This window comes from Cyanistes caeruleus, chromosome 8 (assembly GCF_971803275.1).
Source record: "Cyanistes caeruleus chromosome 8, bCyaCae1.hap1.1, whole genome shotgun sequence".
NCBI lineage: Eukaryota > Metazoa > Chordata > Aves > Passeriformes > Paridae > Cyanistes > Cyanistes caeruleus.
In genome coordinates this window covers 16,957,367-16,974,191 of record NC_141708.1, presented here as the reverse complement: position 1 = coordinate 16,974,191, position 16,825 = coordinate 16,957,367, and the positions used below count along the sequence as shown (strand labels likewise).

Here is a 16,825-nt window from a genome sequence, read left to right as displayed (position 1 = left end):
CCAGTGACAATTTATACACAGCAGAATTCACTGAGAGGCAGCTGCTGTTACCATGGCTAATGAAGTGTGACAATTTAAGTGCCAGTACCCAGAACACTCTGCCCTTTGAGAGAGATTAAGCAAGCAAACTTCCATGTAATAGATAATATTCTGCTTCTGTGATTCTCTATGGATATTCCAGTTTGAGCCAAGAAACACTTGCTATAAAGGAAGGTATGGAACTGGATATCTGTAAGAAGTGTCCAAGCACTCATTTTAGTGGGAGTGCACTGATTGCTTTATGCTAGAAAACTCCCCAGCCAGCCTTTAGAGGGTTTGTCTTAAACTACCTACAAGTGTTGTAGCACACAGGATATTAACAAGACCACAGAAATGTGGAATTTCATGCCTAAGTCCACTGGTCATTTGTTATGTGACCTCTTATTTGTGTTCAACAGCTGGCAAACTCCTCCAGCTATGTCTTCCCCTGCTATAGTGACTATATTGCAGCTAAGACTGATCCCTCACCATAGATTGCGTATTTACAGCCTGTAAGGCCAAAGCTACAAAGAGAAATGATCAGCTGTGAGAGCCACCTTTGAGAGGTACCTTTCAGTTCAGTTCTACAGCTGTGGGAGCGAGGGACATGAACTTCCTTACTAAGCAACTGCAGCTGTTATCACATGATGCAGGAAGAATGAATTTGGAGAGACTGACCATTCCAAGGGGATAGTCAGCCTCTTCCAAAAGTCCTGAAGTGAACTCCCATTGTCACTAAAGAATGTGGCCTGAATCATACCCAGGACACATGAAAAGATACTCAGAAACACCTAAACTGCAGCCACACTGACTACAACTGCAACTCACCTCCTACTGTGGTGCCAACATCCTTACACAATGCAAGGCAAACAGGTTTTTGAGGACTTAGTCATCAGTAGACTCTAACTTGTAAGGGACTTGCAATCAACCTAAAAGACAAGAAATCTAGCACTAGTGATGGACTACTACACCAATTCAGAAACTTGATAATCCTTCCTTGGACATGGAAACAGTCTAATATTCACTGAAAGTGACTGCACAACAGCCTAACAGTTGGAATTTGTGTTGAGCTCTTACAGCATTCTTTTTCCCCCTCAGAATCCCGGTCATCTGGTATGCGAGGATATTGATGACAGAAGGGTATTGACAAAGAAAAAAACCTCTTGTACAGCAGGAATAGATGTTTGGAGTTAAAAATGAAGCACATAGAGCCAAGGACTACAGTCAACAGCAGTAAGTCATTCAATATGAGAGCTCCCTGGACTGACACAGAGACAGAAAAGCAGCTGTAACCTGTCATACCCAGTAGCCATCCCTCAGCCTCAAGATCAGGTCAAAAGTTAGGGACAGAAGTGCCAGACCCACCAGTCAAGTAAATAATTCACATTATTCTTAGTGACAATGTTCTGGGACAATCAGATTAGTCTCTTTTCCTCAGAAAATAAATGAAGGTATGTCCCAATACAGATGGATACACAACAGACGACTGCCTCCCAAATGCTTTTTCTCTTCAACATAGTTTGTACAACAGATCTTCCATGCTTCTGCACCATAGTCAATCTTTGAAGAGTACTCTAGTGAAAAACTTTATGTTTACATCAGCTTCTGGAGTTCCCTGCAAAGGCTATTTTTAAATCCTTGGGGATCTGGGACTTACTCATCTCATAAAATGGCACACTCACAGAATTGAAATCGAAAGCTAGCTGGTTTTATTATGCTCCCACACACTGTTTCTGCCCCATGCTCCATGGTTGATCTTCCAGACTCTTGACCAGTCTGAAAGTTAATACAAAGGGAAGGGAACATGAATCAATCTCCAGCCTGTATGGTCTCATATCTGGTTTCCAATAGACAACCAGTTTGCAAGTACCTATAGTATCAGGCTTCTAGGTTGTCATAACATACCCTCAGTTGATTATGAAGTATCTGATCATCACAGCTGTGCTCTAAAAAAACTCCACATTTACTAACAACATCCTGAACTGCAACACTTCAGTAGAATACCCTTCCCTGCCCTCTCCATGTTCTCAGATATGTCACCAGCTAACAAATATGAATTGATTCTATTGCTCCTAAACAGTTAGGATGGACTAAAAAAAGTTATTTTCCCAGCAAGTTTTAATAGATGGGCTCTCATGATGTTTTCCCAAAGTACTTCCCACTGAACCCATGTGAATTGTTCACATACCGTTCTAAAGTCTTCTTCAAACTTGTAAGCTCCACCTCCCGTGGCACAGAGCGTGGTGTGCAAACTGGAGAAGTTCTTCTCACTACCCATCTGTATGAACCTGTGCATGGCACAGCTGGGAAAGCGGATGAAGTGCAGGTTTCCTTTGCGTCCACACATTGTCAAATTTTTCAGTTCCAGGTGAACATCGCGAATGCCAGTTTTACCATAGGCTGTATTGGAGGTCAAATATTTCCTAATGCTTTTCAGGTTTTCTACCTCCTCCTGTTCTTCCTCTGCAGTAATGTCCTTAGGTTCAAAGTAGACCAGTTTAACCAACGTTCCACCGATATCCATTCCAAACCATGGGAATGCTAAGAACAAGGGGTTTAGGGAGGAAAAAAGAGAAAGTCACGATAAATATACAAGCTAGACAAATCACTTAAATAATTTGCTGAATGACAATTCAGTGCAGGCACAGTGGTAGTATCTACTCCTGAGAATTTGGGGTCACTTGCACCCAATTTATATGCTTTAAACACATCTCTAGGTTAAGCCTTCATAAGGCTCTCAGTTAAGAAAAATAATAAAGAATATTTCAAAATATTATTGTCTGAAGAAGCAGGTTTTAATAAAATGAAAACATTTTTTTCCCAGGAAATAATTTTACTCTTCAGTTACCACCTCTTGACAGAGCACATTTACTGCATTTCTCCCAGTCAGCACCAATGGGTGGGAAATTAAATGAAATTGTGTTTCACCCAACTGGCTCCAATTCTGCTAAGAATTAAGGCAACGAGAAGGAGGAAGAAACAACCAAGCAAACAGGAGAACAAGATTTCTCAAGTCATATTTCCACTGTGTAACATTTACAATTGCCTTTCCAAGCTCAGTCAGCTTTTTTCCAAGCTTTCCATGGTCACAAGACTGTCTCTGAAGTGCAGCAATACAGAGCTCCCATTATGCAGGAGGCCTCCAGACTCCAACCCACCAGAACCAGTAGCTTTGTTGACTGCAGTACTTGTACATAGTAGCCAAAAGTGAGTTGGCTTATGTTTAGTATTTACCACTGACAGACCCATCCCTTGAGTGTAGACTCCCTTTGCTGGTATATGTGTTAGTCTATCACGTAATTATATAAAAAATGCCGCTATTTGCTTCTCAGCTTGCCACAGCTGGCCTAGGTCCTCCAAAATCTTTGTTTTATTAATAGCAGGAGAAAATAACTATGGAGAAAACCCATCAGAAGACCTGAATAAGCTGGTCTACCTGCTCCACTTATAAATATATACACATATATATATTAAATAGTATGCCAGGTAAGTTTATGAAGCAGTAAGAATTGAGAATAGAAAATCTATACACAGGCATTGTAGATGGAGGGAGCTAGCAATGTTTCTTAGAAAAATTAAAAGTACTGAGTATATGATTAACATCTAAGACACACTTCGAAAATAGCAGTCACACAGTCATCTTCCTGCTTTTTAGGGAGGATCAGGCGGACTTGCTAGAAAAATGATTCTACCAACTAGGGCATCTCAACTTGGTGTTAATACAAACTTGAAACCATAAATACCATATGCATAGCTGATTTTTCTGCCAGTGAACCTAAAAATAAACAACTTGGGGCAAACACTTTAATAAGCATAGGAGGTACTTATCACACTGTCCTTCCTCATGTGATCACAGATCACTATTAAGTTACTCAGTTTCAAGCTGAAAGAGGCTAAGTCTTTTTTTCTTATCACAAATGTCTCAGCATCATCTGGCTGAATAATTTGTCTAAATTCCCCAATTTTTAATATGCTCCCCCTGCCCAAACCAATCCTTAAATGTCAGATATTTAAACCAGTTATTTCACTCCATTGCTGTATGCCAAGTAATTGAATCATCGGTTTCTCCTCCCAGGCCCCCACGGACAAGGCAGGCATAATGCATACACTGCAATGAAGTTATGGTTATCTGTTGTAAGGTCTGATTTGATTTTTTTTTTTCCATGCTGTACAAGCTGCATAAAGACAGTGAAATTAAGTCTAATTTGAGGTTTGGGAAAATACATAATCGTATGCAGATACATGAGAATTCCCCTAAATGGGAAGAATTCAAAACAAGTGTTTCTAAAACAGGCTTTATTTTAAAGAAGAAAAATATGTTATAGACTAACAGACACTCTTGAAAGTACAAGGTAAATATTTATGTGAAAGCTGTTTGGTCCATACTGCACAACATTCCAATGCAGTGGAGCTGAGGATGCCAGTCCCATTAGTGATTTACAAAAATCTTTATTAAAGCTACTGAGAACTTTAATTACCTGACCCACTGGAACAGTTAAGTCTCCTCCTCAGATGTATACTATATGAAAGCAGGAAGTTCTATTTTAAAAGCAGCATGGTTGAACTATGCAACACAGAACCAGCCTGTAGCTAAGTATAAGCCAATTTCTACTGTTTTTCATTAAGGGCATAAAACCTGCTACACTTTACCTGCACCAACATTAGTTATAAAGCCATAGTGCAGATTTCACCTTTGAGAGAGGCAAGAAGTGTTCCATCCTCCTATCAAACACAAGCCCAGCAATAAAAGTGTTAAAGTAAGCACTAACAGCTGAGAGTTATTCATAAATGACTGCCAAGACATTTCATTTTGTATCTTAACATTTTAAGGAGTTATAACCAAATAACAGAATAAGTACTGCAGAAAACAACTATGAAGTTTCTTCAAGTCTGCATAGTTCTTGGGATAGCTACACATAATGCTCGCATTTATAAAGTGAGCAGAAATACCAGGACACTTTTTTTTTAGTTAATTCTCTCTGTGACTCTAAGTTCCTTTCATTTTGTTGTGAGCCAAATGGACTGCTGCAGAAAGAAAGGAACTTTGCTTTTAGAACACCAGCAGTTTTCTTCAGCACAAATAAAGAGCCCAAGATCAGACAACAAAACCAGGTATTTCAGTTATGCAGAAAAACAACTTAGTTTTCTTCTCAACTTCTAACACCAACTCTCTGTTGGAATTACTTGCAATAATTCAACAACCATCTTGACTGGTTGACCACTTAGGAAAAAAAACAAGTCTCCAAGTTTCCAACTGAAATTCATATAACTTAGGCACAACTGCAGTGTGAGTAAAAACACTTCTGTATTCCAGTGATCATTTTAAAATGTATTAATTGTATCCTTTGTTACTATCAGTATGTTCCAAATCAAAATGCACCGCTGACCCATCATCAGTTCTTTTCTGCATCTATATATAATTAATCTCAGCTGGTATCTATATACTTCAGCTTTCCTGGGGCCACTGAATGCGGTGCTAATGGCAATACACACACAGACTGAAGGTGCTCCCGGGGTTTGCTGCCCCTGTGAATACAGAGAGTAAGATGATTCAGAGGCCATCAAAACTAATAGAGCCTGCCCACTACTACAGCCAGGGGGAATGAAAGAAAGGTGTTTGTGTAGATAAGTTTTTCACAGACTTGAGGGAAAATGGGAAGAAAAGTGTGGAGGTTTGGGTTTTTATGTTTGGTATGTTTTTTTGGTTTGTGGGCTGTTGTTTGGGTTGGTTTGTTGGGGTTTTTTTTTTCGGGGGGGGTGGGGTGGGGTGGGGGGTGGGGTGGTGGGGTGGTGAGCAGTGTTTGAGGTTTCCTATTGGTTTGTTTTAAACTGGAAGTCCTGTATTTCATTGATAACTTAAGTGTCCCTGAATTACAAAAAGCCAGGAAAGCAAGGAGGGGAAAATAAAATCCATCCCACCCACATCTCAGTCTGATCTCAGTTACTCAAAATTGTGTGATGTACTATGAGCAGGCATGGACACCAGGTATGTTGCAGAAATGTTCTCACAATGTAAAAAAATGCACTTAATTAAAATTGTCTGATAAGGCTTATAAGCTGATATCTCTCTTTTCAGTAGGTATGCAAGATCCCTATTGGATCAAATGAATCTATAACTGTGGCAAAAGCAGACCTATTCTACTGCATTGCTACACAGCAATAAGTCAAAAAATAACACTGTAAAATCTAGTTTTAGGTCCTATAGAACTCATACAGAAAGCATGAAAATATATCATATGTTCTCAGAAGTCTAGCATAAATCAAAGACTCTACTTACCTTCTTAAAAAATTAATTCTCTTTATGTTAATAAACTGTCCCAACTACTTTGTGATTTGTTATCATGAGATAAAAATCTGTACTAGTCCAAAATTTAGCTGCAGAAGCATGTGACAATGCAAACAGAAGGTATCTACAGCATTGCATAAGTAGGTAATCTGATGCACACCAACAGCTGTGTATCTGGGGCAAAGGTTCACTCACGAGAAATTCCACGATACATTTTACCTAGTTTCTGCATTAACTCTGCAGTATCAGGCTATTCCTACAAGACAGTATTATATTCAGATTTCAACACCTTGCATTTTTAAAAATCTTATGCTTAAAACACAATATAATGAGGGCATGTGGAAAGTAAATATCAAATCACAATAGTCTCCTCACAGACAAGAGCTCAGGAGAAGCAAGAATGAGAGGGAACTCCTGGGTCATCAAGTAACATTTGCCCCCACTAAAGAAGATAACCAAGATTAATCCTTTTCATATATTTAAACAACCACCACATAAGGTAAGATGAATCTTTTTATTCCTCAACATTCAGAAAGAAATTGTGCTTGAATCCTGCTGGAGAGAACATTCTTCTCTGCACCTGAGCCCTGGATTTATTCCTGACCAGCTTGGAGCACTTAATTCTTTTGCCAAAACTGTTTTAGTATATATCTCTCTTACAAGATCTGTATTTTCAGGTACAAATACAGTGCCTGCACATTTTCAAGACAGGTACAGTATTTAATTTTTTCTTATCAATAATTTGAATGGTGGTATCAATACTCTGATATCTTAGTCATAAGTATCTCAGATGAAATACCTTCATTTTGGCTGCTTTTCTTTCTGAACACACTTATGTTGAAATCCTATTACTTCATTTACATTTCATTTGCATTGCTTGATACTTTGATGACCTAGGAACTTCCTGTGTCAATTGGGTCCAGAAGAGGTGAGAAAGCCAAAAGCAGTAAAGGGAAAAAAAACCCCAAACATCAAAACAAGACACATAACATGGCACAGTATTCTTACAGCTTCTGAAAGCTGATTTTTATTTAAAAAAAAAAAATAAAGGGATAATACCTTACACATATTTTTCAATTAGTTCTTCCCATTTTACAAACTTATAAATAAATAAAATGGAAGCATTTTTTTCTTTGAACAAAACTAGAATATGCAGCTCAAAAAATTAATTATATCTGCTTAGTAATTAAAGATTCCTCAAACCTTAGAAAGCTAGAGCTAAATGATGCACACATATCAGGTGAAGACTTCCAGTTCATCTTCGGTAACAAGGGCTTATTGAATGTCTTCCTCCTCACCAGAAAAACAAACAGACAAAACCCAGAAGTTACAATCAACCCCATAGAAAGTTCAAACCAAAAAGCAGAGAGCTTTTTGTTAACCAAGTGTGACCATCCACACAAGTGTAGTTATAATACCGCAAACTGACTTCTAAAGAAAAAGAAAATGGACACAGGCCTAGTTAACAACCCTGACAACCCATCCAGTTAAACTAAGGAAGAAGGAAAGCAAAGACAGGATTCCCAACAGAGGCAGTACTAGGAGAATCCCCTCTCACAGCAGGCTTATCAGCAAAGCATACTGATTTCATGGGAAATCTTCCCTTCTGAGAGGGGAAAAAGACTTGTGAACATAGAATTCTACCTCACTTTGTCAGAAAGTAAAAACAATCAATAAAGTAAGAGTTTAAAGGAATAATTGCTGCAGAAAGATAGGCTTCATTTGTTGAAATATTGGGAAATACCAATTATCTCATTATCTTCACCACCACACAAAGCAAACCCTGCAATCAATACTGGTCTCCACATGCCATGTGGCAACTGCACTTCATTTTGCAATCTGTCCTTAAGAAAAGAATAAACATCTGCAAAACCAGGATTAAAAGCACCAAACAAACCAGTAAAAATGGTACTGTGTAGTATTGACTAGAGGATGATACAGTGAAAAGGTATGCAGTACCAGGACAATTTGAGTAATAATGTAATGATTTTTTTAAGATGGTCACAATATGCTATCCATATTTCCTGTACGACTAATACTAAATTTCAAACTTGTTCTTGTACAAAATATACTATATATATTAAAAAGCATATCAGCAAGCATTCATATATTTTAATCAGCAAATAAATTGCCCACAGAATAGTTCTACAAAGCACTTCCCTCGACTGCTGTTTTCATTAAAGCCTCATTTCACTAAAACTCCACACTTGAAGACTCAGCTGTCATACATATTGGGCAATATAGTCAGTCAGCTGTGCTTTGTACTCTGATGGGCTCTTTTTTCCCCTCGAGATGGGATAGAAATTCCAAGGCCCCCACTGTTTCTTAATCAAGTCATTATATGAATCCCTAAAAGTTTTATTTTTTGCTTCAGAATAGTTTTTACTGTTATGAAGAGTTTGATATGCAAGTGCTGACTTCTCTTAGTTACAACAAATCAAGTCCAACTTCTGAAGGTTTTTTTTCATTAAGAAAGTGTGAGGGAGGACAAAGACTATAAAAACAGTTTATGACAGAGAACAACTTGGTCATAGATAATTTAGTTCTCTATCAAATTTAACCTTTCTATCAACAGGTACTGTAAGCACTACATGATTAACCAATTCAGATAACACTCTAGGGGAAAGTGGCATGAATGGCTCACCAAAAGCATTGAAAACGTCAGAAAAGGCACTGGCTAATATACAGTCCTGTGAAAGGTGCAGCTCTTCAAGATTGTTTCTAAATATGTTACTCTGTTTAACCAGAAAAGTTTTTAAAATATTCACTTCAAAACAAAGGAAAAACCCAAAACCCAGAGTAGCCGAATCACACTACTTCCTCCTGAGTAGAAACATCTTTAAGTTTTGGCAGCAGGCAGCTGTGATTCTGACTATCCCCATTACCCTTTTGGAACATGCTGAACTTGTAACAAAGAAGCAAACATTTGTGGGTTTATGCAAAGAGCTAGGACAGTAAGAGTGAAAAGAAACAGAGTACTTTTTTCCGCTAAATCGTTTTACTTGCAGAGTTTACCACAGAATTATTCAATACCTCCCCACCTACAAGCAAGCAATACTTATCAATACGTATTTACTTATCAATAATCCATAGAGAATTAAGGAAATAGAGAATTAACAAATAGGAAGTTTGACTCTCAGCCTTAAAACCAAACATGAAATAGACAGCAGCTGACGAACACTTCCTAAATTAGAAGCATATTACAAATTTAAGCTGTTTACAAGCATTTTTCCCCGCCAGTCAGAATAACTTGCTCCGGGTCCCCAGATTCACTTTTTTCTTCATTCTAACAACACTTGGGAAAGGAGCACATACTAAGCCCTTGGAGCCTTCCCACGCTCCAGAGCGCCCCGGCGGCCCGGCGTTACTCACAGTGTTGCTTGGGCACTATGAGCTTCATGTGTGCGGCGGGGAGGCGGCGAGACGGGCAGGACCCTGGGCACCGCCCGACGCGCTGCTCGGCAAGGAGCGGCCGCCCGCCGCCCGCCCGCGTTTGTGCCGGGCCGCCGCTCCCCGCCCGCCGCCGCCCCATTGGCGCAGGGCGGGCCCGGCCCACGCGGGAGCGGGGCCGTGCCCGGGCGGCGCCGCCGCATTGGCCGGCACGGGGCCCTCGCTCCGCCCGCCCGGCAGCCGGCGTAGGGGGGCGGAACGCCCGCGGCGCGGAGCCGGGCGGCCGTCAGTCCCGGCCGGGCGGCGCTCCGCAGGGAGGGAGGTGGCGCGGGACCCGCGGCCGCCCGACACCGGCCCGGGCTGCGGCAGCGCCGCGCGGAGGGGGCCGGCCCGGCGCCGCTCCCCAGAGCCGCCGCGGTCATCACTTACGTGGCCTGTGCCGCCGGCCCGAGTCCACCCTCCGGCGCAGCCTGCATTTCTTGGCCGGGGAGCCGTGGCTGAGCGGCGGCAGCTCCGGGCGTAGCAGCAGCGGGTGCGGCGGCTCCCCGCAGCCGCCGTTGCTGAGCGGCGGGCCCGAGGGGTGGAAGCCGTTCTGCAGCAGCCCGCCGAGCAGCGAGCAGGAGGCGGCGGCGGGCGGAGGCGGCCCCGCCGGGGCGGCGGGCTGGGCGCGGAGCTGCTCGCCCATGGCGGCAGCTTCTCTCCTTTGTCTCCCTGCTCAGGTCCGGCTGGGCGCGGCGGAGCCTCCGCTCATGCCGGCGCCCGTGCCCGCAGCTCCGAGCGCTGGGATGCGGCGCCCGCCCCCCCGCACGGCGCAGGCGTCCTGCCCGCAGCGCGCTGCAGAGGGGCGGCCGCCGCCCTCGCCGGGGACGCGGCGACCCCCCCGCCCGGCCAACGTGCGCGCTCCCGGCGCCGCGCCCCGCACCTGCGGCCTCCGCCGGCGGCCCCGGGAGTGCGCCGGGGCGGGGCACGGCCACCCGCAAGCTGCCCCCGCTACAACTGCGCTGGGGCCCGGCCCCCGCGACCCCGCTGCCCCCTGACACCGGCTGCGGTGTCATTTTCGCTTCGGCGTACCCTGGCGCACACTCATGCGGCTCAGGTAGCTGTGTCTCCGAGGCCTCGGTGCGTGTGTTCACAGGTACGCCTTGCACATCACACAAAGTTACTTATTCATCGGTCGGAACGTTCAAATTTTTGTCGACATTGTCACGTGTCACTTAACAGCTTAGAGGGACTAGGGTGACCTTGAATGTGTTTGACCTCATGCTTTTTTAGTATCTTGGCTGTCCATGCACAGCACTGATAATCTTGTGACTGTGATTTATTCTCTGACCGCTGAGATATCCAAGTGTAAAGATGCATTTTCTGAATGGAATATATCAAATATCAAGTGGACATAAAATAAAACTGGGTGAACGATGCTGTGGTGTCATGTGTATACTAGAAAAGAAACACTAATTAAATTTTGCTCTGCACATGAAGGTCATTTCTTTATACAAACTGCCAGTCACTGTATGCATGGTTATCCTTAAAGTAAAAACAAGTCTCACAATGTCTCCTTCTTACACCTAGAGATGGGGCAGGACAGGGGGCTTCCACAGTAGAACACGTACAAAGAACGAAGAACTATTATAACAGCCTCCAGGAGGGGATACTGCATTAAGAAATGGCTTCATGAGAGGTAATGTAGCATTCTCTCCACTCCTTGGCCCAGACCAGAACATTGTGTTTAGGTAGCTGGGAGCAAACAACAGAAAAACATGCACACCAAGTTGGGAAAATGAAGAAAGAGTGTTTGAGAACCAAGTAAAATTTTCTTCCTCAAAGCCTGCAAGTAATATTCTGAAGATTATTTAAATATTTAAAGTGTTCTTAATATTCTTACGCATGAGCACTTGAACTTGCCAGTCCAAAAGCAACTGTCCTGAAGAGGGTAAGAAGGAAGTCAGGCTACAAACACTTACTGCTACATGGGGGCTTAGTTCTTCCAAAACTGTGAAATTCCTTGAGAAGTCCCTAATTTACCAGATTATGTTTAAACTACATAAACCTGCTGCCTGGACTGGCACACACCTTCATGTCATTTGGTGGCAGATCTGGGCAGCTGGCTAGGTACACTTCATGAAATTGTCAAGTCCAGCCTCTTAGGGCATGAATAATCCTTGCTGCTACTGTCTCCAGCTGGTAACAGTTGTCCCTTCTCATCCCCCACAGAAAATGACTGCACATACAGCCAGTCCCATATGGAACAGGAGAACAAACCTGTTTTTCTCCGCATTTGCTGGGAGCAGACACAAGAGCAGTTACTGTATCTCAGCTGAAAGGTGGCAACTTTTTACTTTACTCCAACAAAAGCAAGAGCACCTTTAATTGCACACTTAAATTTCCTTGTGGTAGCAGAATAATCCTTCCACTGACATACTGGAATACTGCACTCAAATACTGTGTCAAATTTTAGGCTTCTAAAAAGCTTTTGGAATAACTAACAGAATGCAATTAAAACATCAAGTTTTAGTCTATGAAATGAAAGATTTGAAAGGGTATACAATCTGGAACAGGTAGCAGCAAAGGAAATCATCACAGTTGTTCAGAAACAAGAAAGTGGCAACCGCAGGAAGGGAAATTTACACTGGAGACAGACATTACCTAGCATGAAGTTAAACAAAGATTAGACAGAACTCGAAGACTTGACTGTTCATTGCTGGCGAGTTTTTACAAGAAACTAAGTATTTGTGGATGAACGGTTTAAGTAGAACCAATCCAGACTTGAAGCAAGGAAAAGGTACCTTTCTTAAGTTCCTTCCAATCCTTTATTTCTAATTAAGTATTTCCCTAATATTTTGCTGTTAATTTTGCACAATTATGGCACAGATAGAAGTAGACTGGAGCATATAAAATCTGTCACTGAAGTCATGGGATGTATTACAAATTAAGTTTCTAACACCTTGGTGCAACTAAAGCAATTTCTTCCTCTTCCTTTTACTCCAGCTTTCTAAGCAAACCCTGTTTACCAGTTCAGTTTTCAGTTAAACTTGTAAGACAATCTAAATAGAATCTATGTGCAATACTGACAAAGTAAGTCAAGGATGATTTCAGTTCTTTCAAAATTAACGTTTACTCTGTATTTCTGTCTTTCTTCCTCAACGGAAGCAGGTGGAAGCTCCTAGTTTATATTATAAAGTATTTTCTATATATCTCACTGTAAACCAGCAATCTGGTGGGAAAAGGGCTACAAACAATCCGTGAAAACTATGATGAACAAATTAAACTATGCTGAACATTCCGGGACACAAATGACCTCAGATCGCTGAAAAAGTCTGCTATACTGACCCACTTATTACATACATACCACACATATTACATTTGCACAGCAAATACTTCATGGATTATTCCATACCTGCCTGTGCTTCAGACACTCAGCTTTCTCTCACCTCTTACTTGTTTATAAACACAGAGGGCAAGTCTGTAATTCTTTAACTCTGTCAGTTTCAGCAAATACTGACTCCCTTGCAGTTAGGATACCTTGCCATGGTTCAAAAGTGCTGTACTCCAGGTGTTACAGTTCAAAACCAATGGAACTGGAAAAACAAACAAACAATCAAACAAAATACACCACCCTTTCAGGTATATTATCATCCTGGCTTGAAATGTTTTAGGAACTTCTGAGGGTTGTGTTTCCCTCTCTCGTTCCATGGGACTCCTATATCCGTGGTCTAAGGCTAAGCTAAAATAAGTATCAAACAGGTGCAGTCCACATGTAAATCTGTTATCCAAAACCAACAAAAGTCTTACAGAGCACCAGTGGTGTAATTCTAATTCAAAGCCAACCAGCTATAAAGGTTTGGTCATATTTTGGAGAGAAGTGGTAACAAGACACATGCACATCTCAAACTACACAGACTGTTTCACACAATGCAAAGAATGTAAGGAAAGAGACTTCTCCTATAGCTGCCTGAGTATTTATATTCAAACAGTTGCTGGCTCTCTGCCATTTCTGTTTATATTTCTATTCAAATTATTTCCGTGTTTATCCTATTTCTATACTGCAGGCCAGTTATACTAGTTCTTACTCAATTTTTCCTCTTTGAAATAAAGCAAGTGCAGTAAAACAGAATAAATTAACTATTTAGAACATTCATCACAAAACAAAAAATACTGTTGATTTGTTTTAGGTACATTCACATATTGCACATATCAAATAGAAAGTGCCAGGTCTACGAGTCTGGTATTTCTTCTCAATTTATCTTCAGAACTGGGAAAAAAACCATCCTGTTTTGGTGTATGCAGGACCTTTGGTTTTTTTCAAGCTTTTTCTCAAAAACTGCAGGGCTAGAAGACGAACAGTCAAACATAACTATATAATGACAAGTGATAGACGTGTAAATCAAAGAGGACAAAACAGCTCTAAAACTGTGCAAAATTCTTATCTGGAAAGTACAATGTCAGAGTATTTAAAAATGGATGTAAAGACCTCTGGAATTATTGGTGTGACTCAGGAAAGCTAAGGAAGTCTTACTAGCACAACAGCTAGCTCACATGAGAATTCTGCTTCCCCCAAACACTAATGCATCTGAGAGAGGAAACTGATTGCAGATGACAGAGGAAATTAATGGCATAAATTTAGTCATATGCCTAAATCTTTGTCAGATTGAGGCCAAGAAAGATTATATTGAGACTAGTAGTTCCTTCCCTTTTCACCCACCTATTAGTACAGGCTTCTTTCAATTATGCCTTCTTTGGCACTTGAAGAAAACCTGTTGATGTTATGAAGAAAAGCCCTGCACAAAGGGGAAGCTCATCCCCCCCTCACTTTCATCCAGGGAGAGAAACACAGAAAAAGGCACTCTGTCTAAGCATGAACATTGCTTTGGCAGTTTGAACAGCCATGAGGAGGAATGTTCTTTCTCTTTGTTGATGACAAATAGGGCATAGATAGATCTCCTGGCCCAAGCACCAAGCTCAGTGGCCAGGCAAGGCAGCATGAATGCTACCTGGAATGCTGTCTGGACTAGGACACAGAATTATTTGGGGTGGAAGGGATCTTAAATACCGTTTCGTTCCAGCCCCTCTGCCACGTAGAAGGATGCCACTTGCCAGATCAGGTTGCTCAGTGCCCCATACAATCTGGCCTTGAACACTCCCAGGAATGGACCCACAACTTGTCTGCACAATCTTTTCCAGTGCCCCACTATCCCCCGAGTAGAGAATTTCTTCCTAACAGTATCTACTGTAAATCTCTGCTCCCCCTTGTCCAATCACTACCTGCCTGTGTAACAGACTTGACTTACACATCTAATAACAGCAGCCAAGACTAGGGAATAAGAGTCAGAAGGGTACATAGGTGTAGGCTGGTCTTACCATCTTGCCTATCCCTGTGGCCAGACTTTGCAGCAGTCCAAGTGGCTTCTACAGTTCTCCTCTGGCAGTTCTGAGATGAGATTAGGGATTGTGGTTGCTGTCTTTCATCCCAACTGAAAGAAAGCATGCAATAGTCACAAAGCAGTGATAACCTTTCCTCTCTAAAGCCTTCCCTGCCAATACCTCTGTTTCTATGTCCAACTAGACAATTATAACTTAGTTTACACTTGCTCTCTCCAACTTTTAACTGATCCCTGGCAATTAAAGAGCTGTTGGTGCTCTTATTTTACAGGAAACAAAAAAATTTAAGTGCCTTAGTTCAGACATTTCAAATAAAAATGCCCAAATTAGTAGCTTTTAGGGTCCTTGATTATTTCTTATGAGTACCAGACAGTGAAGATAAAGCAGATGTTGGAGGCAAATAATCTTTTTTTTCCAGGTCATAGTTTCTATTCTGCAGAGAACTTTTTAAAAAAGAAAACAAACATGTAATGGATTAAAACTCTTAGGTACGTAAAAAAATCTAGAAAACTCATTTCCAATGCACTCTCCTTTGCCCCATAAAGTCTACCTTGTACCCAAGTATTTGGCTCAGTGTACTGCTGCTTATCTTTAACTATCAAACTTAAATATACAAAATGTGACTGGAAAACATGCAAGTTCACAACCCACTGATTGAGAAATAATGTTCATCATCATATCATCATAAATTATTGCAACAAGTGGCAGAGCACTTAGTAGAGAAAACAATGACCTTTGCTCCTGACTGCTCCCCCACAGACAATTATCCTCATGTATGTATACATACTGGTTTTGCTCAGCTGAATGTCTTTCACTTTCTTTTCAACTCAGCATTTTCATATGGTTCTACACAATGCAATCAGGAGGTAAGTTTCAAAACAAGCAGCTTGGAAGAATGAATGGCTGCCAAATACAAAGGACTATCTCTTCCTTACTCAGCACTGCCACATCTAAAGAGGAGAAACTGGTTCTCCCATCAACAGTCAGCTGCTCAAGAGACTTTTTACTTGTACTGGTCTGCACTCCCAGAGCTTAAATGCTGACATGAAATTTCCATGGATATTAATGATAATGAATCAGGTAGCAACAGGGAACCTGAGTTCCTATGCCTCAGGAATGCCTTCCTATGTTTGGAAGAGATAAAAAAGGCATCTCTTTAAACTATTCTAGCTGCATACACATACCTCCAATGCAGACAAAACTGGCTTACTCCTCTAACTCAGGAGGGAGCACACAGTGCCCATCAGAGCCTAGAAAGGACACAGAGGTTTAATTTTCCTTCTTTTAAACTAGCCCAGAGATGAGAATTAGTGTAAAATGGAAACACACCACACTTTTAGTACTTTTCCAGCAAGGAAGGCTATGTCTGAATGAATATTTAAGCACAGGGTTTAGGTCCAAACACTGCAACTCACCTGGAGCTAAAAATTTAGTAGAATATGTACTTTCAGACAGATAAACCAAAGACCTGTTTAGGCTAAAAAACATTTAGAATGTCCTTGTGAGCTTAAGTTGAAACCACAGACAATAACACACAAATGCTAATATTTTTAAAAATACATTTTTAATCTAAGTTTGCAAAGAATGAGAGTCTTATGTAGGATGGAGCTATGCTGCAAAAGACAAATTTGTCCTTATATGCTCCAACTACCTGGTAACAAAGAAGGGAAATAACCTTATGGTAGCATAGGGTGGGTTTACCCTAGCTGTATCTTCTGAATATTTCTGGAACTAATGACTTTACCTTAAATAAGT

At 41.5% G+C, this 16,825-nt stretch overlaps 1 protein-coding gene across 36 annotated transcripts in view; it reads right to left on the bottom strand.

The window, feature by feature from the left end:
* PANK1 (pantothenate kinase 1) overlaps positions 1-16,825 on the bottom strand; it is a 43,785-nt gene that overhangs the window by 16,273 nt on the left and 10,687 nt on the right. For 11 of the 36 annotated variants that reach the window (XM_086900556.1, XM_086900572.1, XM_086900566.1 and 8 more), the window contains 3 exons: positions 16,255-16,320; positions 15,050-15,162; positions 2,207-2,559 (listed from right to left, as the gene is read on the bottom strand). In XM_086900556.1, coding sequence (XP_086756682.1) covers positions 2,207-2,542 — 336 coding nt within the window. In that variant the 5' untranslated portion in view covers positions 2,543-2,559; positions 15,050-15,162; positions 16,255-16,320. Of the gene's footprint in view, positions 1-2,206; positions 2,560-7,507; positions 7,598-9,676; positions 9,832-10,123; positions 10,588-10,765; positions 10,797-13,213; positions 13,270-15,049; positions 15,163-16,254; positions 16,321-16,825 lie in introns of those variants that run through there. The other 25 variants (XM_023929612.2, XM_023929611.2, XM_086900540.1 and 22 more) reach the window with 10 other exon arrangements.